Source organism: Papaver somniferum, chromosome 7 (assembly GCF_003573695.1).
Source record: "Papaver somniferum cultivar HN1 chromosome 7, ASM357369v1, whole genome shotgun sequence".
In the NCBI taxonomy this organism is placed as follows: Eukaryota; Viridiplantae; Streptophyta; class Magnoliopsida; order Ranunculales; family Papaveraceae; genus Papaver; species Papaver somniferum.
The window spans coordinates 231,209,105-231,236,481 of record NC_039364.1 but is presented as its reverse complement, the minus strand read 5'-3'; the positions used below and the strand labels follow the sequence as shown (position 1 = coordinate 231,236,481).

The following is a 27,377-nucleotide window of genomic DNA, read 5'->3' as shown; positions in this document are numbered from 1 at the left end:
ATCATCTTGACTTAATATTTCGTTTCCAACAAATAAATTATTTATAACTAAATTCGTCAAGTAAATGGTGAAGTTAAGCTTAGCATATGAAAGCTTCCAACTTGTATTTCGAGAAATAGATATACGAGTTAAACTCGGCTCGAAATTGCAAATGTGTATAAACACAGAGTCTATACAGCTATATGACCTAGTCTCATTAGAAGATAGAATAGAATAAACTTCTAAGTGATGGATAAGTTTTAGTCTCCACATACCTTTTGTTGACGAAGTTCCTTCAAGCTTCTCAATAGAGCTTCTTCTTCAATTAGTGAACGTCGTGAATCCTAATGCTCAACTACACAGTTCTATCCTAATCCGAGACATAACTATAAGTAGACTAGAAATCAAGTATATAGTTTTGATCAACTAAACTTGATAAACAAGCTTAAGATAGCAACGCTTGCGAGTTTGACCGAGCAGTGCTCTAACACATCTAGCTTCTCTCGCTGCTTATTTCAAATTGAAAGAAAATTTAACATTAACTAAATGGGAAGTTGGAGAAAACTGACGATTTTACTAATGATCTTATGTTTTGTTCCGGGGATGATTTTTGAATGCATCTATCAGGAAAAGGTTCAATGCAAATGACCAAGATCGTTAGCAAGCTAATGAATACCAAGTTCCTTAACCAGATCAGATCTGTGAGAAGCATTATTTTCTGTGATTATAATGTTAACCACATGCAAGCTTTTGAACAAACAAAGAAGTACCCGGCAATGAAGGAGAAAACCAAGTGAAATGAAAACATCAACGAACAATCATGAATACGAGGAACTTGTTTTAAGCTGTATACAGTGTTGTGAAATTTACAGATATGGTCAAGATGAGCTTTATCTTCAAAATCAAGTGGTTGAGCCACAAGAACAATTTAATTTAGTTTTTCATGAAGAAGGACATTTGCAATATCTAGTTGATAATATTCTAATCAGAAAAGGAATTAATCCAAAAGTTATGGGTTTAGCTATAGGGATAAATACATGTTTGGGCTAAATCAATCCCACATTAATTCAAAAGTTAGGGGAGACGTCTATCTAGAATTCTTGTAATAAAAGATACAAACTCAAAAATAAGGATTTGATACTGGATTTGTATGCACGTGGCATATTTCTTTTAATTTGGTGTGCACGGGACTTTTCCTGGCCTCGTGGGAACACAATTGATTTGGTGTGTGCGGGGCTTCACCTTGCCCCGTGGCGATGTATTTTTGATTTGGTATACATTAAACAGATGGAGAATATGTGAAGATTTTATTTATTTTTTCTTTTTATTTTCGCATAAAATATGTGGATTTTTTTTTTCCTTCATATATTAATTTGGGAAAAAATAGTCTTAATATAGTAGTTATTCGATTTCCAAATTGAATTTGAACTTCCATAAAATCCCAAACACGATAAGTTAGGTTTTCCTTTTAAGTTTGCAATTTTTAAATCAATCATCTATTGTCAAGTGTCTTCACCTAAATATTGAATTTGGTTTCTTATTTTTAATCTTTTTTCTGTTATTTTTAAATCAATCATACGTTACCAAGTGTCCTCGCCAAAAGGCTCATTTCACAAAAATTTGAAAAAATGCCTATTTCGGTCAATAGGAAGCGAGATTAAAAAACACTTATTTCAGCAAATATGAAGCGAAAATTTCCTCACCCGTTGAACGTGGAAGCTTTATTTGTCTAGGCGTTCAAATCTTTAGAAGATGTTGATGTGTTGCTGATGGTAATGGCCGAATTTGGGTGTAAAAGGAGTGTAATGCTCCAACAAAGATGCGAGCACTTTTATAGTGTGGGTGCATACATTTACGCTAAAAATATTAGAATAAATAATTGAGGTTTTAGAGTTGCAAATATTTGCAGTCTTCACTCAGATCTAAACCCATTGTTGTCCCTCCTTTTTCGTATTTCTCAGTTTCTTCTTCTCCATTTCAGATCTGGTTTGTGGTTTCTCCTATAGAGCATCGAATCTCCCATCTTCATCAATCTGCGTAAGTCTTTTTCTCTCCCAATCTCTATATCTAATGCATCTATCTAAAAGTAAAAAGTCTGGGTTTTTGTTTTTTCACTTTAAAACCCTAGCTTTAGCCTCTTCCTTCGATCAACCAATATTTTCTTCGTACTTCTTAACTCATTTGATCAAAATCCAATTGATTGAAAACCCATGTTTTTATACTACCTTTTGTTTAATGTGATATAAAGAGGCGATGTTAGGAGCGGACTGTACAACCGTTCATGTGCATAATTGCTGTTAGAAACGAATGCGAGAATTCGCTCAATGCGATGCTCAAAAATGTCATTGGAACTCTGGATTTCCGCATTAATTACCTATTACAGGGGGAGACCTATCCTGAGGTGCATTATACTTCGATAATTTGCTAGTTTAAGTTTGTGGCTTAACTGTGTGTGACAGTTAAGAATCACTTCAAATTTGAATTCCTTGATTGCCCAGGAAGTTGTGAAGGCTAACATGTTTACCACCGTGTCATTTTGAACTGTAGTTTATGGGAATTGATATGCACTTATATACTGAGGGCCCAGAATATGGAATTCTGACCATTCTTCAATCCGCTTTCCTTCCATTCAGTGCTCGCCTTATGTTGTCCGTCGATACTTATGTCTGTGACTTTCTGTTCAAGTTGAGTCTCAAGCTCTGACAATTGAAGTTTCCCAGGACTAGCAAAAATGAAGTAAACTATGCCTATGACTTATTAGGTTAGAAGTGTTGTTTGTTGTGAGTTGTATATGCCATATATTTGCTCCTCTCTTGTGATGGTGTCAACTTCAAGGTTTTTACTGCACGAATTTACTAGGAGTGTAGTAAAGATCAGCATTGAATTCTACCTCATTAATTGTTGTGCTGAATATACTAGGAGTCTAGTAAAGATCGGCGTTGAATTCTTCTTGTAAAAGATTGGGGCTTGGTAGGCTGATTTGATAGTGAAAGAGTTGCTGTATGTGTATTTCCTAAAAGATAGAATCTGGGATTGAAGTCAATAGTGGTGGGTTTTGTGGGAGAAAAGATAGGAATGATGGTTTTTACGTACAAATTTAGATTGTTTTGCCAATGTAGTTTAAATTCAGATTGTTTTGCAAATGTTGCTTTCTTGATTTTCGGTCTGGTTAGTTTCTTAGTCGTCCCCCCACTGCGGCAGCAGTCATCTAGTGATTCTTATCTTCAGTTCCTTGTACTTGACCTGTAATTTCTTTTTCTTTCTTTTTTTTTTTTTTTTTGTATAGATGGGTGGCGTATCTTGTTAAAGACTGTTGATTAAGAGAGTTGTTCTTAGTGTTTTGCAATCATGGGGGGTTGGCAAAGACATATACAATCTATCATTCGCCACGCGGGTAAAAGGTTGGAGCAATGTTGTAGTCCGCCACTCAGTTTACCAAGTGCTCGTATAAATGCCTCTTTTACTTTAGGTACATCCACTACTTTAGTATGTTTTGCTGGAATGCTAGTTTGTTGTTCATTTGAAATAGGATGGTTTTGTAACATGGGTTTTTGTTGCAGGTCAATTTTGTTATCTACACAGAACATCAAACACATCTCCGACAAACATTCTCAGGCCTCTTCACCAGTATCTGAAGCAATCGGTAATATAATCTTAATGTTACTCGCAATCCTCTTAACATGGATATGCTAATGATGAAATTTCTTAGTTTAAGGAAACTGAATATGCTCCAAGATGGTAATGGGTAGAGTACTTGGTTTCATTAGATACAATTTCTAGGAATATTTTAGTTCATTTATATAAGTTTCAAAAAACTCATATAAAGATTATGCTTCGGCATGTTACTATGTTGTTATATATGTTATAAGCTTACTGCGTGCAAAGTTCTTTACATCATTTGCGGGATCAGTTTAGTGTATGACGTTTATGTACAGTTGAAGATGGTTGACAAATATTAAATATGCAAAACTTGTGGACTTTATCTAGGGTTCTCATTACGATTGTGTGTCAAACAAACTGACTCCACCAAACCTCAAATTCTTTTACATTCCGCAGCTTTTGCTCTACTATTTTTTCTTAATTTACCGTAGTTCAGTTTATTAAAATAAGAGAAATGGTAGTAAGCTGCCCCTTAAGAGAGTTGCATGGTGCAACCACTCATGCTATCCGCTAAATCCTACAACTAATTTGTTCCTTCTTTTATACTGGCATACTGTTAAATTTAAATTACAGGGAATTTCTTCTTCAAGGAAGTTGCTTTCAGAAGCATCCTCTGACCAGACGCCTGTAGCAAATCCACTGTCGTCACCTGTTTTGCAAATAGGTGACGGGACAACTGAAACCCAAGCCGTGGTCCCTAAACGTGCCAGTGTTCAGGCGGTGTTGAAGGACATAAAACAGGTATGGAGTTGTTATGTTTGAGTGTATGGATTTGTATCTTGTTCGATGTGAATTTATTTCAAATTTGGAGATGATACCTGATTGGAGATTATATTTCAAAAACCATAATGATACTCATGATTACTTTCTAGTCATACGGAGATATTCAATTTAGAAATCTACTGATTTACAATAATAGGTCCTTCATTGCTACTTATAAGTGACGCCCTGGGTCTTGTACAACCACTTTCAAGGTCGAACAGCTCCATGCGTTGCTGACATGTGTCTCGTGGTATTTAGATTGTAGTTTGCTTTACAATAATGGTGCCTCATTCCATACATCCCTGCTATTTATGTAATTTCTCGTTAAGTCATTTTAATAGGCAACCTTGTAATATCTCAATAGTATGTGGCGGTTCAGAGTCCCAAGAAAGTAATCTGGTTGCTGCATTGGTTCGTGGAATGTGAGTGGAAGATGCTCTGTTGCAACTGCAACTTACAGTAAAGCGAGCGTCAAAGACCATCTATCAGGTAAACTTGTAACTGTTCAATTAAACTTATGCTTGAATGTAGCGAGGTAGCGGAGGAACCATTATGTACTGTTTTACATTCTTTAGGAATTATCTGTCAAATGCCACATGTGAAATCCCTCGCCACTAATTTTCTTAAGCTTTTACAAACTCACAGTTTATGCTGTCTCAGATCATTGCAAATGAGCACATTCTATCCTTGCCTTTGTGATTTTGCTAAAATTTCAAGCTCTTGTATTTTCACTGATGTGTGTTCATTCCAATTTTATTGCTCGAGGGTGTATGAAAGTGATGTAATAGTGACAGCTAGGTATTGATTCTATCAGTCAATCATACGAGTGACACTGCTCAACTTGAACTAATATTTGTTCATGCAGGTTATACACTCAGCCCGTGCCAATGCAACTCATAATCATGGGTTGGATAAAGATCGGCTCCTAGTTGGTAAGTAAATTGCAAGAACTGCTTTTGTTCTTTCTTTGCCATTTCCTTCTCCTTTGATACACTAATTAAGAGATGCTAAAATAGCTATGCTAATAATACTTTCCCATATTGTTGTGTGACAGCCGAGGCGTTTGTAGGAAAAGGGTTGTTCAAAAAGAGAGTTTCATATCACGCAAAGGGAAGATCTGGAATGAAGGTACGAGCAGAGTGTAGGTAAACTGTTGTTGTTAGAGAGATGACCCCTGAAGAGGAGGCTGAGATAGCCAGACTAAAGAGTACACAATTTCCGCAAGCTCTCAAAGAGGGAGAGGCGATTGGTTCCACATAAGCTCCTCGAGACTACCCCTGTATGGGGCCCCAAAAGCAAGGCCAGCAACTCAGAGAAGAGTTTCATGGCTTGAGGTAGAATTTTCAGAAAAAATCTTCTTGCAAAACCAACCACCTTGGTCTGAATTTGATTCTATAGGTGGACAGTTTTGCTTCAATTTAAGAGAAGTAGTTTGTTTCTGTACCTAGGGTTTTAATTATTCTGCTAGTTGGTTGTTTACTCTTCTGCCAGAGTAAGGGTTAATTCAGAAACACCTGCTTGCAGAACTTATATTGGAGTAGTACTGACATGAATTTTTGCTTCACAATTTTAAGAGCAATAAATTTTGTATTTTTGAGCCATTAAATTTTCTTCTGTTCCTTCTGGAACTCCTGCGCTCCATCTTGTCATGTTATTGAAAACTGTCAGATCTCATCAAGATTGAAAAGATTTTGTTCCCCATTATATCATCTCAATGGCTACAGGATGTTCATGGTACCAAGGGTAATTGAAGTACCAAGGAACACGCATGGGTCTTGCTCTGCAAAAGAGCTTGGCATTGCACCAAGTCGTAGCTGTAGGTGGCGCTGGTGCAAAGGAGATACGGTGTTGGCGCACGATGGAATATAGGGGCGCTAGGTAATGTCATCATTGGACCTAGTCGTAGGTAGGTATAGGTGTTTGTTAAAATACCTGGTTGTTCTTAATTTGGCTAGGAACCAAGCGTCAGGATAATTCATTTTCTAGACGTGGAAAGGTTTACGGCTATGAAATTCTGACTACGACCCAGCTGTAGGTGCACCTGAAACCAAAAGAACTTAACTTTAAACGAATATACCCTATTTCAGCCATCAAAAATAACAAAAAATAGTGGGTTCGTTCTTTTTATTCTTACCCAACAGAAGTTGCGCCTGGATGATTAATTGGTTGCTGGGGTGTTTCAAGTTTTTTCTTTTTAATCAATAAAAAATTGGGTGGTGACAAGTTTCAAACTCAGATCAATGTTATTATCACCGGTACTATAGTAATCTCGACGGTTCTTAATCGATGTATTCTTCATTTTGTCGTAGTGGTTGATCAAATGGACAAGTAAATAGTTTTAGAATTTTGTTTGTGAACAGTAATATGGTAATGTGATTTGATCAAGGAATTACTTGCATTTTTCTTTCTTTTTTCATGATAACCATTTGCTATGCATTAGATAACTATTTGCAATTCATCAAGGAATTATATTGCAGCCTCCCTTAAAATAGATTTCTTTTCTTTCAAGTGAGCTCAATTCAAGGCTTCTCAAGCCCAAGGTCACGCAAGTAAAGGCCAATAGGTCAAACATGAAACACCAGATCCCCACTATATCGAAATTGAAAAACTTCTCGACAAATCTCAATAGAATGAGCAAAAGGCAGTTCTCAATATTAACTTCATAATTGAGCTTTAAGTTTCCAAAAGCCAGATCTCACTATTTTATGGCTCCAAAAAAAAAAAAAACTAACTATTTAGAGAGTACTTCTAGCGAGCAAAATATGCTGAAAAGCCCACCGTGGCAATGGATTTACAAAGGCAAAATATGCTGAAATGCTTTGGTTTTTCCCTGTGATAATAAGAAACTTAAGGAAGACAAATTGGTGCAGTTCAAAATTACTCATCAGATGCGAGTTCTATTCTCTTTTTCTTCCTCTCTACCCTAGGTCCATAAAGGATAGCCTGAGAGACAAATTTCACCACCAAAAAACTATGCTCATTGAATTCCTTACGAGTTCTCATCTTCGGAGTCCTAGACAACTTGAGGATTGTCCCTAGTATTACCAGGGTGTCTTAACCTCAACGTTCTCTTAGAATTAACATGATTTCCTGACTCCATATTTGTCTGCCTTGCTGTTCTCTTACTTCTGCGTAAGCTTACAATATCATTTGCTGATAGACCTTTCCTTTTTTGTGGACGATTTCTAAGACGGGTCCTCGCATCATGACCAATATTTTCCTTTTCAGAACCGCAGAAGTTTTCATCACTTTCATTATCATTGTCGTTTTCATTTTCATCATTATCCTCCTCGTCAGTTTTGTCATCGTAGTTGTGATCATCACTGTCATCCTCACCACCACTTCCTTGAAACTTATCATCAATGTCGTTGATGCTATCGTTCTCGTCTTCAGTATTACCCTCTTCATCATTTTTGTCGTCAACATCACCAACTTTTTCCACGAGGCTACTACTTTTTGCAGAACTGTCACTAGAAGAACCCTGCTTGCCTTCTTGGCTACCGTCTTTCTTTTCAACCTCTTTCTGCTCTCGACGTCTATTGCTTGTCCTGATCCACAAACCAAAATTTGCAACAGTCAGGGAGAGGAATTGGAGTCTTCTCAGTCTTTCGTACAGTAAAAAGAGATAGTTATCACGACATCTGGTGTGCCTTAATTGCAGTATTCACCAGCAAATGATATAATCTTCACAGGAGACGATCACTACCGGCTGCAACCAAGCAAAACTTGTAGATGGAAATGTACCAACAAAGCTGCATATAACTTACCTCCCTATCTGTAGAGCTTCATCAATAGATTGGTCATAGTCATCTGGCAATTAAGAACCAATGTTTAGAGAAGCCCTTGTTAAGACATGGAAATGACATGCAAATAGATACATAATGAACAATGCATAACTGAAAGCAAAAACGAAATTATGGTGGCAGGTGTAACAGTTCCGCAACAATGACACAAGTAAATAATTAATCGACATATCTTCTATTTTCAAAAGGGATACTAGACTTCCCCAATACATGTCGACCATCATGCTAACTATTGCTGCTGTAGCTCTTATTATCCAGTTCACTCTTTAGTGTTGTTACTTTAATCATTTTTAACAAATAGCTAATTAGTTTAAACCTACTTTAACAGATTAAGTAAGAACAAGAAGCCCTTGATGTTGTTGTATGGAGTGTATTAACAGCAAATGAGAAATATAGCGCTTGGCTACAAAAACAAAAACAAAAAAAGAAAAAAAAATGTCTCCAGAAAACACAAGGAAATCTGTACATACCAAATGTGTAACTGACTGGTTTACGGTTTCGCTGGGGACGATTTGCCCCTATATGATGAGAATTTAATAAACCATGCAGAAGCATTACTTGCGTTTGTTGGCGCTTCAACGCCCTTTCTTTCTTCTGCAGAAAAGCAAGAGTACAGGCTAAAAGACACATACATAGAACTGATAATGCATAAGCGATAACCATGCAGATGCTTATCTTCAAAAGCCTCCGACAATTATTCAGGACCTTCACTTTATCCGCAAAGAAAATGATACTCAGCGTTGTAACCGGTGCAAGAGCAAAAACTCACCTTCTGAAGTTTCACAAGAACAGGAATGATATCGTTCTCAACAACCTTTCCCACAGCTGCTTCCACCAGAACCTTGCTAGAGGAGAGTTCACTCTGCCATTACCAGCAGAAAATTAAAAACGTTTTTACAATTGCCTCAAAATACAATTCAAGTATGTGCACCTACTGATATTTTCCCAAATTCCTCGAGGTTGGTCGCTAGTGTTTCCCATTGAGAACTGTTTGGTGGTGGTGCTAAGCGTCCCTTTCCTTTTCTGGGAGTATAGTTGACCCTTGTTACTTCCTTGTATAACCTAAAACCAATAACTGAATCTCCATCGTACCTTTAATAAGATACCAAAGAAACTCAACATAAGGTACAGGTGCTCAGCATAAAATATGCATACAATATAATTGAAGTATAAGCCGGTACTCAGAAATTACCAGTAAGCAGTTCCTTTTCCATTTTCTCCTATCTGATCCTTACGGAAAGTAGAAACCTCCGTTCCAGTTTTCAGTGCGTCATGAACATAATCCAATGCATCATTTTGCTGTTAAAAAAGTGAAGAAGGTTATCATCCTTACTTTATACAAGGAAACTATACTGTCGCTAATATATATTCCAGCTTGACAAACACCATTTTCAAGCAATTCATAACCAGACTGGAAAGTAGGAAACAAGATAGGTAAGAAGGCATCAGTGATCAACATGTGAAGCAACAAACATAATTATAGCATACCAAGAGAGCACTATTCCCGACAAAATAAATATGCAATAAAACCAATCACTTCAACACGAAGAAAAGTGGGAAGTATCTATTTACATCAGCACGGACTTCACAGAGCGCTTTCAGGATAACTAGACGAACTGTAGGGTCAAGGTCTTTGTATCTAGAAATCTCCTCCCTGCATAAACAAGACCAACAGAAAGACATCAGGGCCACAATAAAGAATTAACATACGACTAAAAAGATTAAGAATTTAAGCTTACCCTCCATGAAATGCACCAAGTGGAAACTTCCCTTCAGCCACCTGTTCCAACAAAAGCAAATAAGTAAACTTAGCAAAAGAGAATATCCATAGATCAAAATTACAGACTTAGTAACTCTAGAATGACCTACCCATTGCCACCATTCATCCAGTTTCTTACAGAGGATTGTAACCCATACATCGGGATCAGTCAACGTTTTGCTTACCGGTGGTATTCCCTAGTAAAAAGAAAAATGTCAGCTCAAAATAAACTAAGGTAACTGTTGAAGTCTGTTGCATGTGTTAGAACACTTTTTTGGAACACAAAGCCTTCAATATTGAAAGCAAAAGTTACTATTTTTATCTTTCAGATATATTAAACAAAGACAATACTAGTAGAAAACGGACCTTTTTAGCACAAGGGATATGTAATAAAGATATACAACTCATCAGAAAAAAATTCCACACTACAATTTTCAGACTACAAGAATATATACACCCCCATGGATTTCCTCAAGGGTGACCACCGCCTTAAGTGCCTGACAAGTCTTTTGTTATCAGTAGCATAATTTAGCGCACCTACAAGTAGTGGGGCATAATCATGGCAGAAAGAAGCACCAAGGTCTTGGTTATATGGTGTTACATAAAAAATTAGTGGTAACAGATCTACTTAAATAACCATAAGTTGTTATTACCTTAATTAGCGGCTGGCAAAGTTCTATTTGACATCCTTTTAAGTTCATTAACTAAGTGATAGCGAGAAAATGTTTACAAACATGTGAAATTAAAATCTACCATATTTATACCACAATAGTGAGAAAAGAAGAGGTGCTATGACTCATAAGGATAAAGTAGTTAATGCTGTCTTATACTTCAAAATCAATATAGGTCTTTCTCTGTACTTGCTGTTGTTACTGGGAGTAGTGTATCCAGTTATTAGAATTATTGCCTATTAGCGAACTAGTACAGAACAATTGATGTTAGTTCCTTAAGACCGCAAACTCGGGAATTCCCAAATTCCAATCACAGGACGTAATCACCACATGAACATTGCTCTTCAGCAACCACAAGAACACCATAACGAATTACAAGGTGTTTCAGAAAACAAGTACTACTCTCACCACCATGCATTTGCAGAGAACACAAATGAAAAGTATTATAAAAAATTGAACATTTCAACAGGTAATAATACCTTTTTCACAATAGATTCTACTACAAACCAAAGCAAACAATGAAACCCTAATTTCATTCACAAATGGAAGTAAACCGAAACAATGTACCTTCAATAGCGAAATATGAAGCTGAGACAGAATATCATTAGGTCTAATAAGACCCGTTTCAATATCTTCAGCTGATATTTCCATATCAATCTCAAGAACAGGCTTAAAAACCTACAAAAACGTTATCAAAAATTACCAAATTAATCCAAAAAAAAAAAAACATAAAATGCAGAAAAAAAATCAAAAATAAAAAAATACCCTAAAAATCATACTTGTAAGAAATTAAGAACAGAAGCTAACTCCCATCGCTCACGAAGACGGTTCCTAGCAATCTGCGACTCAGAAAGTGCAGATTTTTCAGTCGCCGGATCTTCATTTTCAACCTCTATCACTTCTACTTCATCTTCTTTTTCAGTTTTTTTGGGGGGTTTTCCTCTCCCGCGCTTTTCGGTCATGGTGGTGGTAACAATAAGCTGAAAGATCTAAGAAAACGATTAGATCTTCCAACAAAAAGTTGAAAAGTGAGAAGAGATTTTTAGGGTTTTGATTTTGAGGAAGAAGAAATGAGGGTTTTCTTATGGTTTCAGAGGTAACTAAAATGGAAAGAGAGAAATAAATGAAGGAAAGAAATAGAGAGATACTCCCGCCTTATAAGAAAATCAAACCCTTTTTACGGTTTAATTTAACCATGGTTAATGTTTTACCTCTGTGGTTTCATTGATTTCATCTATCCATATTTCACTTTTTAGTTTTTACTAAACTCGCATCACATGTGTCATGTATGCAAGGGGCGACCAAGGGGGTGTCCCTTCATTACCCAACGAGTATAGGAAGAAGAGGGTTTTCTTTTTTGAAGTATGAGAAACCCAAAAAAAAAAAAAGTATGCCTGAAGTGCTATTACACATGGGTATTTTGTACCCACAAAATTTATAAGTGAAAATGTGAAATTGCATGGTCCCATATTGTTGTTGATAAGATGAAAATACCTGAATGCTTCTACACTTGTGAAAGATGTGGGTTTTAAATCAAACCTGTTATAGGGGCGGCAGGTTTTATTAGAGGGGAGGCCCCTAATAGGACAAAAAGGGTCATTACATGGTAATTTCAAGTGTCCCTTATCCAAAAAAAATTGAAAATGACTAATTAATCCTTACATAGTTTAGGGTTTATAATCTAGTTTAGTATTGATACTCTAGTTTAGTGTTAATGATTAAGTTTCACTTCAATTAACTCTAAATCAAAATAAAATCAGATTTTAGAGTTTAAAAAAAAAATAGAGATGGTAAAGATGTTTTAACCCAAAGTGAAGGCCAAGGTCAATCTCAATCAATTGAAGAAATTAACCAACAAAGTGAAGAACCAGTGCTTGAAAATGACCAGATATATTTCTAAATTAGTCCCAACTAGCTTTTTGTTTCAATTTCTTTACATTTTCAGAACTAATTACGGTTGGAATTTTGCTTGTAACCAACCGTAAATCATAGTTACGGTCCGTAAAAGATGAACTACCAGCTGTAACTGGTTAAATTTGGGGAAAACCCAATCGTAAAACCAGTTACGATTGATAACCAAATACTCGAGACGAACCGTAACTTTCGTAAACTAAAATGGTTACCAACCGTAACAGTATTTACGGTTCATCTCGAATTTTAGTTATGAACCGTAATTGGTGACCTTTCTGAACTTTGGGTTTCAGGGTTATTTGCGGTTCGTAATTATGGTATCGACATCAACCGTAAGTTCACTTACGGTTGAAAAAAAACGTAACTGAAGAAAATTCTCATATATAAGAACATACGGTTGGTAATAGTTCAACAACATCAAAATCTCCAGTTACGGTTCGTAATTGAGTTAAAATCAACCGTAACTCACATAACCCCAGAAATTTCAATTTTAATTTTCATCTAAAACCCTAATTTTTGATAGAAATTAAACTTAAATTGAACAAAATAAACTAAACCCTAACTGGGTTTTTCAAAACATACCTCATATAAGTCATTGAGCTTGATTAATTTTCGAATCGCCGATTAATCGAAGACGATAAAATTTTCAGTTTTATGGAGGTTACGGTTGATGGGTGGAGGAGAAGAGAATAAAAAAGAAAACAAATTTTCAATTTAGCTTTGATTTAGGTTAAAAATTGGGGAGGGTAATCTAGACAATTTACAATACCATTTGGACACCCCCTAACCAATTAGAGGGACATTACTATCATAGTTCCGCCCATCTAATAAAACCTGTCGCCCCTATAACAGGTTTGTTTTAAATAGGTTGTGAATTTCATCACACTGGTTAAGGTAATTTCATTAGATTAATCTTTGATGGGTTTTAAGTAGGCTGTGAAATTTTATCACACTGTTAGGATAATTTCATTGGATTAATTTTTGACAAATGATATAAAAACTACTTGGCAAAAAAGAATCATTTTAAGAAGACACCAAAATTCTCGGAACATTTTATCTACTCCCTCCGTACTTATTATATAGGCGGAATTTTCATTTTTCCCTGTACCAATATATAGGCGGAGTCCAATTTTCTAGATGAATATTTCCATATATCCCTTATTTATGGTACATAGATAATAGTGTTATGAATAGGACAAAAAGTAAAACATGAAAAAACATTAAAATTTATTAGAGCTAATCATACCTCAATTGTATTGTCTGTATTCCCAATGCAAATGAAATAAGTGTTCCCACAGTTCAACCACTTACTTTTATTTACGATTTCTTAGGTGACAGTGTGTTGGTTACTTGGTCGGGAGATAGGAAATAAAATCCGACTAATATGTTTTTTTTTTTTAGTGTATCAGATAAAATTATTAGTTATGAAAGTTTTGTATCAACGTCGATTAATTTTTATGGCCAACAACTAGATTTACCAATGAGATATTCTCGGGGTTAATTATTTTTGTTGTTCGAGCCGACGAACAGTTGTGGTCAATATGCAGTTTAGTAAAGCAAAGGTTATTTATAGGTCGTAAAAAGGGTCAAACACTAACCCGTGTATAATAATAATAATTAATAAACTGCATTTAATTTCACCGTTGGATTATCTAGGGTTAATCCTATCCCTACGTTTAAGGTATAAAAAGCTAAACCTAAAACTGAATGAATAGACATCGTTCTCTTTCTTCTCTTTTTTTTTTCTTCTACTCCTTCTCTTCTTCTGCGTTCTTCGGCTGGTGGAGAATTAGAGATGATAATGGTGAGATTGGGACAGAGAGTTGAGGTAAAATGTTCAGTTGGTGTTAGTAATAATAATGGTGTTATTGAAGTTAATTAAGTAAAAAGAAGATGAAGAAGTCGTGAATTGAAAGGGGATCTGTGGTGTTTTCGGATTGAGATTCAAGCCAATTGCTTCAATTCTCTCAAAAACAGCGATTACATTTGGGGGTTTTGTTTGAAATGGTGTTTTAGTTTGAATTTAAAGGAATAAAGATTTGCTGGAAAAGGTATTGATTTGTTTAAATTGAATAGAGATTTGCTTAATTGAATCATTTTTACAAATCGGGTTTTTTGTTGAAATTTGATTTGCTTAATTGATTTAGATTTTGTGATATTTACAGATTTGCTTGGAGATTTGGACTTGAACTATGGGTGTAGTGGTGATGCGGGCAGATTAACGAGGATGGAACATAAATTGTTGTTTCAAGCTTGATAGGGTCTAAGGTTAACAGGGTATGCAGTGGTGAATGACGGAGTGGTTTGCTGCTGCCATTGAGGTTTGAGTCTCGAGCTTGAATGGAGCTCTAGTCTGTGATGTTAGCTGCTGTAATCGATGAAGTTTGCTGCATTGCTGATGAGTTTTTACTGGCGATGATGACTCCATTTTGAGCTCGTGGTTGAACTGTGATTATGATGCTCTATAGAAGAAAAAGGTGATGCAGTTGGATGATGGATTGAAGTTGAAGAAAGTGTTGTTGTGGTCGTGAAGGCTCCGGAGATAGAAATGCTACTCGGTTTTTAATTCCTTTGTTCCTCAATAGCTCTGAGGTTTTAATACCTCGGTTATGTTTGTCTTTTGGTTTTTGATTCTGGGTTTGTGTTAGTTTTTTGATATTTTTGTTTAATCACCTGATCTGATTATGGAGATTTCCGAGAAAGAGAGAAGAACAATGGAGAAACTGAGGTTATATGGCTCTTGATCAAAGAACTAGGAGAATTGAGATGTCAGGGTTTGATAATTTTTGTCTTTTGATGAAGATAATGGCTGGATATGGACCTCAGGATCGCAAATTAACTTAATTAAATTTTATTTTTATTTTTAATTAATTAAACCGGGCTAACCAGTGAGCCCGCAAGCTTTACTCGTTACGGGCGCGGGTTGAAGAAATGACTACCCGTGAAGAATAACAACCCGCAAGTTTTCGCCTGTGTTAACCCGTACCCGTGGAACCCGTAACAAGCCATCCCCGGCCCGCCCGTTTGCCAGCTCTAAATACAATACTCGGGTTGATGTTTTTATTTGGGTTTCGAAACGATCTTATTTAGATCTTGTTAGCATTATTTGATTGAACCCACCAAGCGTCGGTATGTCAAGTTTGGCTGTCAAATTTATTTTCATAATTCATAGTCGCTTGATTTGATTATCGGGGTCAGCTTCGTCGATTAGACTCGCAACATAGAAATTTTGGGACTTTCTTTTGTTGCTCACGAAGAACCTAAATACGTATCGGTAACAACAAAAACACCATCCTTCAGTTCGAGGTTAGTAACATCAGACCTGACTTGTTTCATTTATATCTTTTGTTATTTCAGGTAAGTATTTGTTGAAAACATAACTTACGAAGTAAATTTTGTTTACAATGTCTTTAGTATTGGTGAATTGGTCAGTATATATACTATGATCAAAGTATCAAGGAAGGATCTTTCATAAGATTTCTGGTGTTGTGTGATTGATAATATTTTAGTCTTATTTGGTAATTGCATAAATTGCTTGTGTAGGTTTCATATTGTGCATAGCGTCCCTAATCGATAATTCTCTCAATAGTTATCAAGATTGTTAATACGATGAGGGCTTATGGTGAAGTAATTTCTAATCAAAAAATCGTGAAAAGGGTATTACGTTCTCGTCCTCACAAATGTTGTTGATGCCATTGAAAAGTCAAAGATTTGTCAAAATATACTTTTAATGATCTTATTGGTTATCTGAGCAAAGATTTAAACAAGTTGGAAGATGTTGGATTCGAAGATAAAACACTTCAAGCAAAGAATAATGAAAATTAGTTTTGTTCAATTTGTAAAAGAATTAATCATGCTGCTGAAAATGTTATTTCAAAGAAAACAAGAAAAAAGTCAATGTAGTGTATAACTGTAAGAAATTCGGTCATATCGAGAGAAAAATACTTTGTGACAAACCAAAAGAGAAGAGTGCATATTTTTGTATGGGAGCCGTTGATGATGAAAAAAATGTAATTTTATTGTAACGATAAAATGATGATGATAATGAATAATGATATGATGTGATAATGATTGGTATACTGATGATGATAAAAAAAAGAACATATGTGGTTTACGCATTTATGGAGGGAGGGTGTTGGAAATTGAATGTGTCATAGACGTTTAAATAGTAAACGCATTTTGTGTTACTTTCTTTAATTGATTTGGTATTTGGATGTAAGTAGTATTAGTCCTGGTATTTAGGTTATTGTTAACTGTTTTGATTAAGTATTATTAGATCCGAAATATTAGGAATTTATGTTATTCGTGGTGTAGTGTTCAACGGAAATGTTAGCCTATAAAAGGCTTTTGTTATTTAATGATAACTTAATTGAATTTAGCAATAAATCTTCACATCTTTTGTTTTAAGCCTATTTTTATTTCCATATATTCTTTGTTCAAATTGTTCGATTCTTCCCATTCTTATTTGCTTCTAAGTGTTGTTGTTATAACCAAAGAAATAAACTAATAATTTCACTACCAAATCAACTTTTGAAAACTTGTAGCTAGAATGTTCAATTAAGTTTTTCCAATATTAAGTCGTTCATTCTTGATATATTTCCCTATGTATAACACCTCTTAGAAAAACTATACATGCATTCACAAACCCTAACAAGAAACATTAATTGTAACCTTGTTATCATGAAGTTCTCTAGTATGTTCATCCTTTTCTATACTTTTCTTTTGGCTCAAACTTGTCAATTTTCTTCAGCCAGCCAAGGCCTTGCATCAGTACATGCAAAAAATAAACTTGTACCAGCGGTATATGTGTTTGGTGATTCTTTGGTTGACAGTGGCAATAACAACTATCTTAAAACATCAGCCAAAGTCAATTACACACCTTATGGAGTCGATTTCCCGAATGGAGTAGCCACTGGAAGATTCACCGATGGATACACTGTCGTAGACTTTTTAGGTATTTGTGCATACTAGAATTCACATGTTTAAAGAAATATTTGTTACTAGATCCTCATGCATGGGTTATGTCTGACGTTTAGAGTTGTATTTCGAACCAAACATGTACCTTGTTAATTAACACATATATAAGACATTGTGATTTATCTACTTGGTTTCTTTTGGCAGCTAAATGGCTTGGATTATCATACATACCACCATATATGAGTTTATCCGAAGAGGAGAGGAGCCAAACAACCACCGGTATAAATTATGCATCAGGAGCAGCTGGCATCCTTCCATAATCAGGAACTGCAATAGTAAGAGACATTTTTCTCAGTTCTCGCTGGGTCATCTTTGAAAGGAATGCTTAACATGTTTAATTACCCTGCATTTATATATTACTTTTGAATTTGTAGGGAGACATCTTGAGCTTGGAAGAACAAGTCAATTACTTTAATCAAACTGTCAAAACCGATTTACCGAAGTCGTTTTCCACTCAAGAAGAGATTTCCAGCTACTTGTCTAAGTCTATATTTGTATTCTCAATTGGTAGCAATGACTATATTAACAATTATCTTCAACCAAAAAATTACAATAGTAGCAATACATATACTCCTCAGCAATACGGAGCACTCTTGATATCAACACTCAAACAACATCTAATGAGTTTGTATAACTTAGGAGTAAGGAAATTTGTGATATTTGAATTGGGTCCAATTGGTTGTTTACCAGCAATTATAAATGCAGCTAATCCAAAACCAATTACCCCTTGCTTAGAAAGTGTTAATCTTATGATTAAGATTTACAATTATGAAATTCCAAGTATGATTCAAGAACTCACTTCTACCTTGAAAGGCTCTATATTTGTTCGTGGTAATATCTTTGATAAGAGTCATCGACAAAACATATTTCCACTTACATATGGTACGTTTACGGTTTCTCCTGGTATTTTTCTATATAGGTGTCGTTTTTATTTTGAGACCTTTAAATCTTACTAGAACGTTCTAAATACTAAACAAATTTTTGTTTTTAACATTTTTTAGGTTTCTCTGGAGGAAATACACCATGTTGCGTGGTTGGAGGAAATGGCACCACTGTTTGTCTTCCAAATCATATGCCTTGCAAAAACAGAAATGCTCATTTGTATTGGGACGCATTTCATCAGGTTCAGAGAGTAAATTATGAAGTCGCTAATGAATGTTTTAGAGGTTCATCGACTTGCTTTCCGGTCAATATTCTCCAATTAGTACACATATAGTTGTTTCTATTAAATTTTTACTTTGCTGGTAAATATATATATGGGAACTAGGCTAAGTCCTAAGAACAAAAAAATCCTATTGTCAGATGCAAAATATTTTTCAGTTTTGTGACACCCATAATTATTTGAAATTATGAAAATTGTCTACATAACTCGTCTGCTCCTATTTTTTCAAGGGTACAATTGGCACGCTAACTTAAATATGGTGTATTTAAAAATCCGAGTCTTGGAATTTTACAAATTTTACCTCGTTAAAAGAATTTTAAAGAGATCTACACAACACGTACAAACAACAATATCAAATTTAAATATTGAAGGTGGTTGTTCTTTTCGGCAAAAAAATTGAAACTAAATACATATTCATTATGCATCCTCCACAAAACATGCATGACACGTTATGCAACCATATTTTGGTTCATGCATCCATTAATTCCATTAAAACAATGTATATACTTTTAAAAAAAAATAACACACCAATAGAAGAAAAATGATGTATAATGAATGATGCATCTACCACAAAATATGTATAACTCCGTATTCAGTCATATTTTACTTCATGCATCTACTAATTTGGTTATGCAACCACTAAAACGACGTATACGCCTAAAAAGTAGCATCACAATGTGGTCTTTTTCTCAAATTCATATCAAGTTATACAACCATTTTCTTGACTGCATGACAAGTTATGCGGCCATTTTTAGTTGATTTCAATGCTCACAAAAAAAGTTGATACATAATACGTTATGTAACCATTTTTCAGATATATGTTTATGCATCTATTTTCTCAAATGTATGATTATGTATTCGGGAATTTTTTTTGATATAAACCATGCATCCATTTTCTTGCATTTTTGTCATCAATTTGTTGACTAAATTGCTGAAAAAAATATGTTTATGTTTATACTCCTCCATTTACTAAACAATAAAATAAATTCATTCAAACTTGTGTTGTTGCTTGTTATATTATTTGTTTTGGAGGTAATTAAGCTTCCATGCCTCTCTTAGTGTGTTTTGTTAGAGCATTGCTCGGTTGAACCCACTAGCGTTGGTATGCCAAGTTAGTTGCCAAAATGCATTCTTGGTTTAGCATAAATGCATTCTTGGTTTAGCATATTAAAGATAGTTTCGGTCTAGATTAGGTCTAAGAAGTTGAATCGAAGCTATCCTCAAAGGATGAAGATTGAAGACTACAAGAAGACATCAACAAAGGTATGTAATTGATTTCATTTGGATTCTTGTTCAATTCTACCTTTCTAATCTATCTAGATAAGTGCTCACTCTATGGAACAATTCATGTGACGGTAAATGTACATTTATGTATATATACTTAAGGTTATTTGATTCATGACTTTGGTGACAATAACCTTTATCCCTATAGAGGATCTCATGTTATATTGAATGAGCTTACGAATTCAACGAGCCAAGAATCACTCAATTCCGAGTTATAACGATGAAGTTATGAGTGATTTATTAAAGTAACAATTATAAGTGTTGTTGTAATTGTTACAATTCGTTAGTAGGAAACAATCCATAACGGTTCACGGACTTGTGCCCAATTACGCGACTAAAAGGCATTTTTGGTCAAGTTGGTGATGTTTCCTTATCTAGGCAAGATGGCTATTACTCCAAACATCTTTGATTACCATATTAAAGTGTTTGTGATTCCTTCCTAATTTAATTTGTGATTTATTCACATAAATACAATTTTGCTAAATTAATTATTTATTTAATTATTTTGGCAAGAGTTGTAACTTAGGAAAGACTCCCAAAATTAGGAGAGACTTGAAAAAAGAAAATAGCTTTGCGTAACTTCCAAGTTATTGTTCACTATAAATAAAGGGTTCATGAGTGCTACACGGGTTTCATCCCCTTTGAAAAATTTGGTGTAAGATTCATAAGGTTGTTTTCCATGTCTTGTGTTCTTTGTGAACAAGAGTGAGATAAAAATCTTTGTATTGGGGATCACAAAGCCGAGTTGGATTTAAATCTTCGTGATTGATTATACAACTTGTAATCTAGGTTTTTCACCTCTTATATATTCTAAGGTTTTCTCTTTTGATATAAAACCATTCAAGAGTTGTTGATCATAAACCCTAGGTTTTGATAGATTTCAGTTTCTGATCGTATACCAACACTCGTTAGTCGAAATCGGAAGCTAGAAAGAAAACTTCGATTAAGGCATCTCGTAAATCCTTAAGAAGTTTTAAACAAGATATCTCTAGATTTATCTAGTTGTTCTTGTTGTAGAATTATTAGGGTTTTCTTAACTTGGAAATTGATCTTTGGAATCACCCAAGTTCACTTATAAAAATCAGGTTCACGGACTTCTTGTGAGTACGCATACTGATTGTAAGTTAAAACCCTAATCTACAAGTTTGTTTTGCTATTACTTTTACCTAGTGATTGTTTTTATCAAAATAAACACAAGATTTCCAAAACCTTGATTCACATCTAAAGGGAATCAAACCGGTGTTTTGTGCAAACAAAATATCAAATCATATCAATCGTGTTGTTGTATCTTCTAAAGAGAACCTTGGGTTCTGCTAGAAGATTTGCGTGAGGAATTTCTAAAGAAAATCGGTATTCTGCTAGGAGTTCTACAAGTGCTGAAGTAGGTATTACATCTAGTCCGAATAGGTAGTAGGAACTTGGTGTAACAGCTTATAATCAGTGTGTGTTTATTATGGACTAGGTCCCGGGGTTTTTCTGCATTTGTGGTTTCCTCGTTAACAAAATTTCTTGTGTCTGTATTTTTTTTCCGCATTATATTGTTTATCTTTATAATTGAAATATCACAGGTTGTGTGTAAGTTCAATCAATTGGGAATCCAACCTGTGGTTGTTGATTAAATTGATTGACACTTGGATATTGGTTTTTGATACTGTCCAAGTTATTTCTTATATTCAATCGGGCTCGCAAATTCCTATTTGTTTGATTGCGGATTGAATTGAGAAATATAGATATAACTCTTTGATATACTTTTCTTAAGATTGAGTCTGACTGTCTAGTTGATTCTCTTGAAAGTATATTGGATTTGGTTCATACAGATTGCTAAACGAATTATTGGGTGTGGTTGTTATACCCCCGCTTTTTCATGTTTTATGTGCGTGTGTTTGTGTTTTTTTTTATATATGTTTTAGTTATTTGCATGTGCATTTGGGTCTTTCTTATTGGGATTGAACAAAAGAACATACAACAAAACTGGGTTTGGTACTCTAGGGAGGGTTATAAGGAACCATGAATTGCATGGATGATTGCATCTCTTTTTGTTACAAGTTTTGTTTGGCTTTTATCTTTGGTTCCTCTTAGGAAGATATATAGGTATAAACAATAATTGTTATAAGTCTAGATGCAGATTATTTTGAATCAATTAAATTAATTATTCTTTAGTTTCTATTCACGAGTTTGTCGGAGTCTTTACCAACAATAGACTTGGAGGCGTTCTTGGTTGACTACGCCTGAAGTATTGTTCTGGTGACATCTACTTCATGAGTGCCTTCAGATATGCGAGGTTCTGCTTCTGGGTGGTAATCATGCTTGCTTGTATTTTAGCAAGAGATTCTTTTATTTTTATCATATTTAAGAGCTTGGTGGCGCTTAGTCATCCATGGCGTTTCCAGTAGCATGGATTGAAAGAAAAGTATTGGTGTTTCCAGTGGCGGTGTTTTGAGATATGGTTTCTGACACACCACTACTAGTGTCGCCGAAATTGAGGTTGGCGGTTGGACCTAAATTCATGTTAATGACTGGACCAGATCTAAGATCCACCATTTTTTTTCCAGATGGTTCACGAATTGAATTTGTAGCCAAGAGGTTGATCTCCGGCTGTGTTCGCCAATTATTAATACCCAAAAATTACTCCTAGGTTAAACGATGTACCGTCGAAGTACTTTCTTTAGGTTTTATAATCAAAATCGCACAAAACGATCCTAAACCAAGAAATTGGCAATTCACTTTTTGCTTCGGATACAAAGAGAGAATATAGGTTGATATTAGGGGAGGGAAAACAAAGATAGTTGAGGAAATCAGTGTTGATTGAATTGTAGTGTGTGAGGTTGTCGAACTATAAAAAAAAAATAGAGATTAAGAATGATAAACTTGTTCTCTTTTTCTGAATAGGAAAATCTGTTTATTTATAGTTGAAGGGAACACTCGTTGTTTCCTCATAAGTAGTAGAAATCGTGAAGATATTGGGATATGGAGATAGCGGAGGTAATGGTAAAGTTACCCCCATTATGCTAGGGAAGTTTCCAGTATCCTATAAGTCATTACTCCATTACTCATTTAACCGCTCTCAACTGTCGCCATTACTTGTTACTTCCTTATCATGAGGTGTTTCCGCGTCGCATGTTGTTGTAAACCACCAGACCAATACCCATAAATAATTTCCTCATGTAACATGTTTTGATTTATTTTAGGAATTTGTAGAGTCATGAATTATCTCTTGTCTTGACCAGGTTGCCACGATGCATTTGACTGAGTAATCAGCCTACGCTAGCCTGACCTTGTCAAAGTGACATAGCTTGAAGAGATAACTTAGATCCAAGGTTATGTGTTACCAATAAGAAGTTTGTTGTAAGATGAAATTATTCACACGTAAACTTTTCCACTTGTAGGTTTCTGGGTGAAAAAACGAAAAAATGGGCTTGACAGTAGTTATCACACACACACATATATATGTATTATTTTCTTCAAATAAATTTTATTAAATGGGGGAAGAAAAAATAATGAGAGCTACAAGGGCAACTCCACAATAGACAAAGAAGATGAGAGGAAAAAAAAACGAGAAAAATGTATGACACGAGTAATCTAAAATGGTAAGCAGACAAACTCGGTCTGTGATAGGTGTTTGAAACACCTTGATATTTATCTATTGTTTATGCTTTCTTTGCGAATTTTCTTGTGAATTATGTATCTTATGAGTGAATTTGAGTTTATTAGGTGAAATGGAGTCATTATGAGCAAAAGAAGGAGAAATTAGCTAATTGGAGTGAAAAGGCCAAAAGGTCAATTCACACGAGATATTTAGAACATGTCAGGTCGTGCAAGAGGAGTTATGCAGGAATTAAACATAACTTACAGTTGCACAGAGAACTAGGCTGTCGGTTTTCTCAAACCGACAAGCCAAATAACTTCATGGTGGCCCTTAATGGAACACTGTGTGCCTAAGTCATGTTCCATTTCTATACAGGAATTCCCGATTCGAGAGAGGACATTTTTCTTCTTTCCTTTCATTTCTTTCTTCTCACCTGAGATGCTGTAAATCTGAGAGGAACGAGGTGGTCACTGTTAATGAGATGAAAAAGATGGGTCGGTTACAAAATTGGGAGGAGAAGGCGATTCCATTAATGGAGAAGAAGGAATTGAAGATGGTGGCAGCTGTTGATCAATGGTTTCTGAGTTGAGGTCTGAATTGAGACGATTTTAGGGTTAGAGATGAAGTTGTTGCTGCTGTACTAAAGAAGGAGGAATTTGTCTGTCGATAAGGGTATTTGATGGCCGGAAAATCATGGATTTGAAGTTGTTATTGAGATGGATTTCTGATACTCATGTAATTCAAGAATGGGGTTGAGCTGAAGAGAGAAATTGAAGTCTGTGGTGAGATAATTAATGGGTATGACTCAAATTTGGGTTTCATTCATATTATAAAGGGAAGGAGGAGATGCTAGTGTATCCGTTGCTATGAATATGGTGATGTTTCAATGGGTCTGCAGTAAATTGGGTTTGTAATTATGTTGCTGATGGTCGAAATGGTAATGCAGTCAAATGGGATTTGTGAACTGGTGGTTGTTGCAAGTTATGTGCAGTTGGTCGTATGCCAGAGAAGAGATGAATGAACAGGTTATGCTCATGGTAGTTTATGTAATTGCAGTGGCAGTTATAATTGCTGAGAGTGGAGTTGGCTCTGAGATGTTTGAATAGTTGCAGATGAAGCCACAGAGATAGTGGTGGTTGCACTAGAGCTAATGGATGCAGTATTGACTTGATTCCGGTGTTGCTACTGAGAGATTGTGATGATTGCCATGAAGGTTTGATCTGAAGTGTTAGATGTATGTCTAGGACAGGTTTGAGCTCAATGTGGAGTTGTTGGTGGTGCAGAACAAGGGAACTGAGAAGATGGCATGGATTTGGCATGAAGCTATAGCTGCAGGTGGATATGCAAGTACTGAGATGAAGCGGTAGCATGGGTTTGAACTGACAGAGCTAAGAAAGAAGTTGAGATGGTGCTGTTGCAGCTGAGCACAAAGAGATGGAGTTTTTGGTGTTGTGTGTTGACTGAATTGATGCCGCAGCTGCTATTGAAATTGCAGGTGACAATGGGTTTTGATTAAGAAGTGGAAGTGTTTATTGGTGGTACTACAGTGTCAGAATGGTGGTCGATGGTGGTTGAGAAGCTGGGTTATCTTGATATGGATTTTAATCTTAATTCAGGGAAGACAAGGATCTGAAATAGGCTGGCACCTTGGCTGTGTTGCAGAAGTGCAGGTTGTGCTGAGAACTGGTGCTTAAGAAGATGTAATGTTGATGCTGTTGTTGTTACTTTGATCAGATAGAGAATGGGAGCAGTTTTGCAATCTGAGTAGAAGCTGGTGGCGCTTGAACTGAATGGTGGTTGGTTGCTGCCAAGGGAAGTTCTAGAGCAGTGGGTGCTGCAAGAAATGTTGCTTCAGGTGGTTAAAGTTACGGCTGCTAGTGGAAATGGAGCAGAATGGAAATGCATATGAGAAGAACGGTGGTGGTTTGTCAAGGTCTGTGTGTTGATTTGAGCAGAATTGAAGTAGTGAGTTTGTTGTTGGTTGATATTAGTCGTGCAGCTTTGGTGCTGAGATAAGGTTGTGCAAGAATGAATGCTTGATTTGTGATGTGAATGTAAAGACTTGCAGAGAAGGAAAGTGAATTATGCCATTTCCTAGTGAAGGTAGAAGGCTGAATTAGCTTGTGAGTTTCGCACAACTGACAAGCCTAACAAGTTATGGGCTTAATGGGCTCTGATTAAGGCCTAAATTGTGGTCGTGATTATGGGCTAGACAAGCTCAGTCTTTGCTTCGGCGGGCTAGCCAAGAATTGTGGGTGATATGGCCTGAATTTGGAGAAAGAAGAAAATATATAAAAGGGGATCTTTTTATCTTCTTCTACTACTTTTATCCTAGGGTTTTGAACATGATAGTCTTATTTCTTCTTCTTGTTTATGAACTTCATGGATATGATTAGATAACTCTATTTTGGTTAAGGAATAAGTTGGAGTCCCAATCATTATATTTATGCAATGAATTAGTTTTGTCTCCATATTTTGTTGATTATGATTCACTTTTAATATTGTTATATGATTTGAATGCATGTTTAGTCGAGTCGTGAATCGGTTGAATTAGTTTTCATCTCTATTGCTAGATTAGGGTTATTATACGCAAAAGTGATAATTCCTGATTGCAAGTAGCATAATTGTGAGTATTGCTTGTAGTGATACATCCTAGTAGCCACAAGTGGATCATAACCTTTGTTAAAACGGATTAGTGCTTTTACACGTTCGTTTGTATTGATTAGTCTTATTTCATAGAACTTAGTGCTCTTAGGGAGTTAAACTTAATTGTGCTTTTACACTTTAGGTTGCTTTCTAGGTAGAATTCACATTCGCATCTTTTAATGTGTTTGTTGATGACAAGAGGAAATTAGCGGGATATTCTTGCGATCAAGGTATCCTGGGACTTTTGATAAAAATTGAGATTAAATATCAATTCTAGTTATTGTTACAAATTCATTTTTGTGAATGAAAACTAATCCTTGACCAATATCTTCATCTTATTGATTTGCTTGTTTATTTCATTATTTGATTTTAGTTTATTTTCCTTTACTTAAAAATCAGAAAATCCCCCCTTGTTTATATAGGAAACCGAAACAACTTGACAACCTAGATCCTCTCTGTGGGAACGATCCTTTCTTACCCTTGCTATATTATATATTTTAAGTTGTGAGAAAGTAATATTATTTTTGACGCATACGACATCGATCAAATTTTGGCGCCGCTGCCGAGGAGGCAGCGGTTGTCACTTGTTTTTGGTTTCTTATTTTCTTGTTTTTAGTTTTGTTTTATTTTCTGGTTTTTAACCTTGTTTTTAGAATCATGTTTCAGGTACTTATTTCTTATGGATGGAGCATATTGGAACAATGGATACGGTTTCCAACAATCTCAACAACATGACAACTTCCAACAATTCCAAGGGTATAATCAAAACCAATTCATTGGCTATGACCAATATTCCATGGATCCTTATGGTTTTCCTCAACAACCTTATGGCGGGTATGTGTGTGAACAACCACAAGGATTGGAGGATTCTTATGCTCGTGAACAACAAGTCTCTAACTTGTTAGACAACTTTTCCAACTTTTTACGACAAGAGTTTCAAAAAGATAAAGAGGCTACAAACGAGCAACTCCAAGAACTTCGTGAAGGTATGGCTATCTTACGAAGAAGCATTGATGAATACAAGGAAGAAAGGTATGAAGAAGAATTTTGTTTTCAAAGCAATAATTATTCTAATGTGCCTGTGGTGTGTGATGAATATTTGATTGATGCTAATGTTGAAAAGGGCCAACCTTTGGGGACTTTCGTTGATAATTGTGTAGCTAACTCAACTCTTGAT

At 35.5% G+C, this 27,377-nt stretch overlaps 1 protein-coding gene and 2 pseudogenes across 1 annotated transcript; 2 read left to right on the top strand and 1 right to left on the bottom strand.

The window, feature by feature from the left end:
- Positions 1–1,880: 1,880 nt before the first annotated feature.
- Positions 1,881–6,002, top strand: LOC113299803 (annotated as a pseudogene).
- A 1,044-nt stretch (positions 6,003–7,046) lies between these two features.
- On the bottom strand, positions 7,047–11,894 carry LOC113293470 (DDT domain-containing protein DDR4-like). The gene is made up of 11 exons (XM_026542099.1): positions 11,414–11,894; positions 11,202–11,312; positions 10,074–10,160; positions 9,944–9,984; positions 9,777–9,858; positions 9,397–9,503; positions 9,140–9,296; positions 8,974–9,066; positions 8,675–8,798; positions 8,169–8,211; positions 7,047–7,949 (listed from the first exon to the last, which is right to left on the bottom strand). Exons 1-11 carry the CDS (start codon positions 11,594–11,596, stop codon positions 7,415–7,417), a joined length of 1,563 nt encoding a protein of 520 aa, XP_026397884.1. The 5' UTR covers positions 11,597–11,894; the 3' UTR covers positions 7,047–7,414.
- Positions 11,895–17,145: 5,251 nt separating this feature from the next.
- Positions 17,146–18,738, top strand: LOC113296099 (annotated as a pseudogene).
- The last annotated feature ends 8,639 nt before the right edge of the window (positions 18,739–27,377 follow it).

Bases quoted from the DNA above. Each gene is read 5' to 3' on its own strand.
- LOC113293470 (XM_026542099.1), bottom strand. From the start codon at position 11,596: ATGACCGAAAAGCGCGGGAGAGGAAAACCCCCCAAAAAAACTGAAAAA. The intron at 8,212-8,674 runs GTATGTACAGAT...CTTAATTGCCAG, and splicing joins ACCAGTCAGTTACACATTTG to ATGACTATGACCAATCTATT. The intron at 7,950-8,168 runs GTAAGTTATATG...TTTGTGGATCAG, and splicing joins GAAGCTCTACAGATAGGGAG to GACAAGCAATAGACGTCGAG.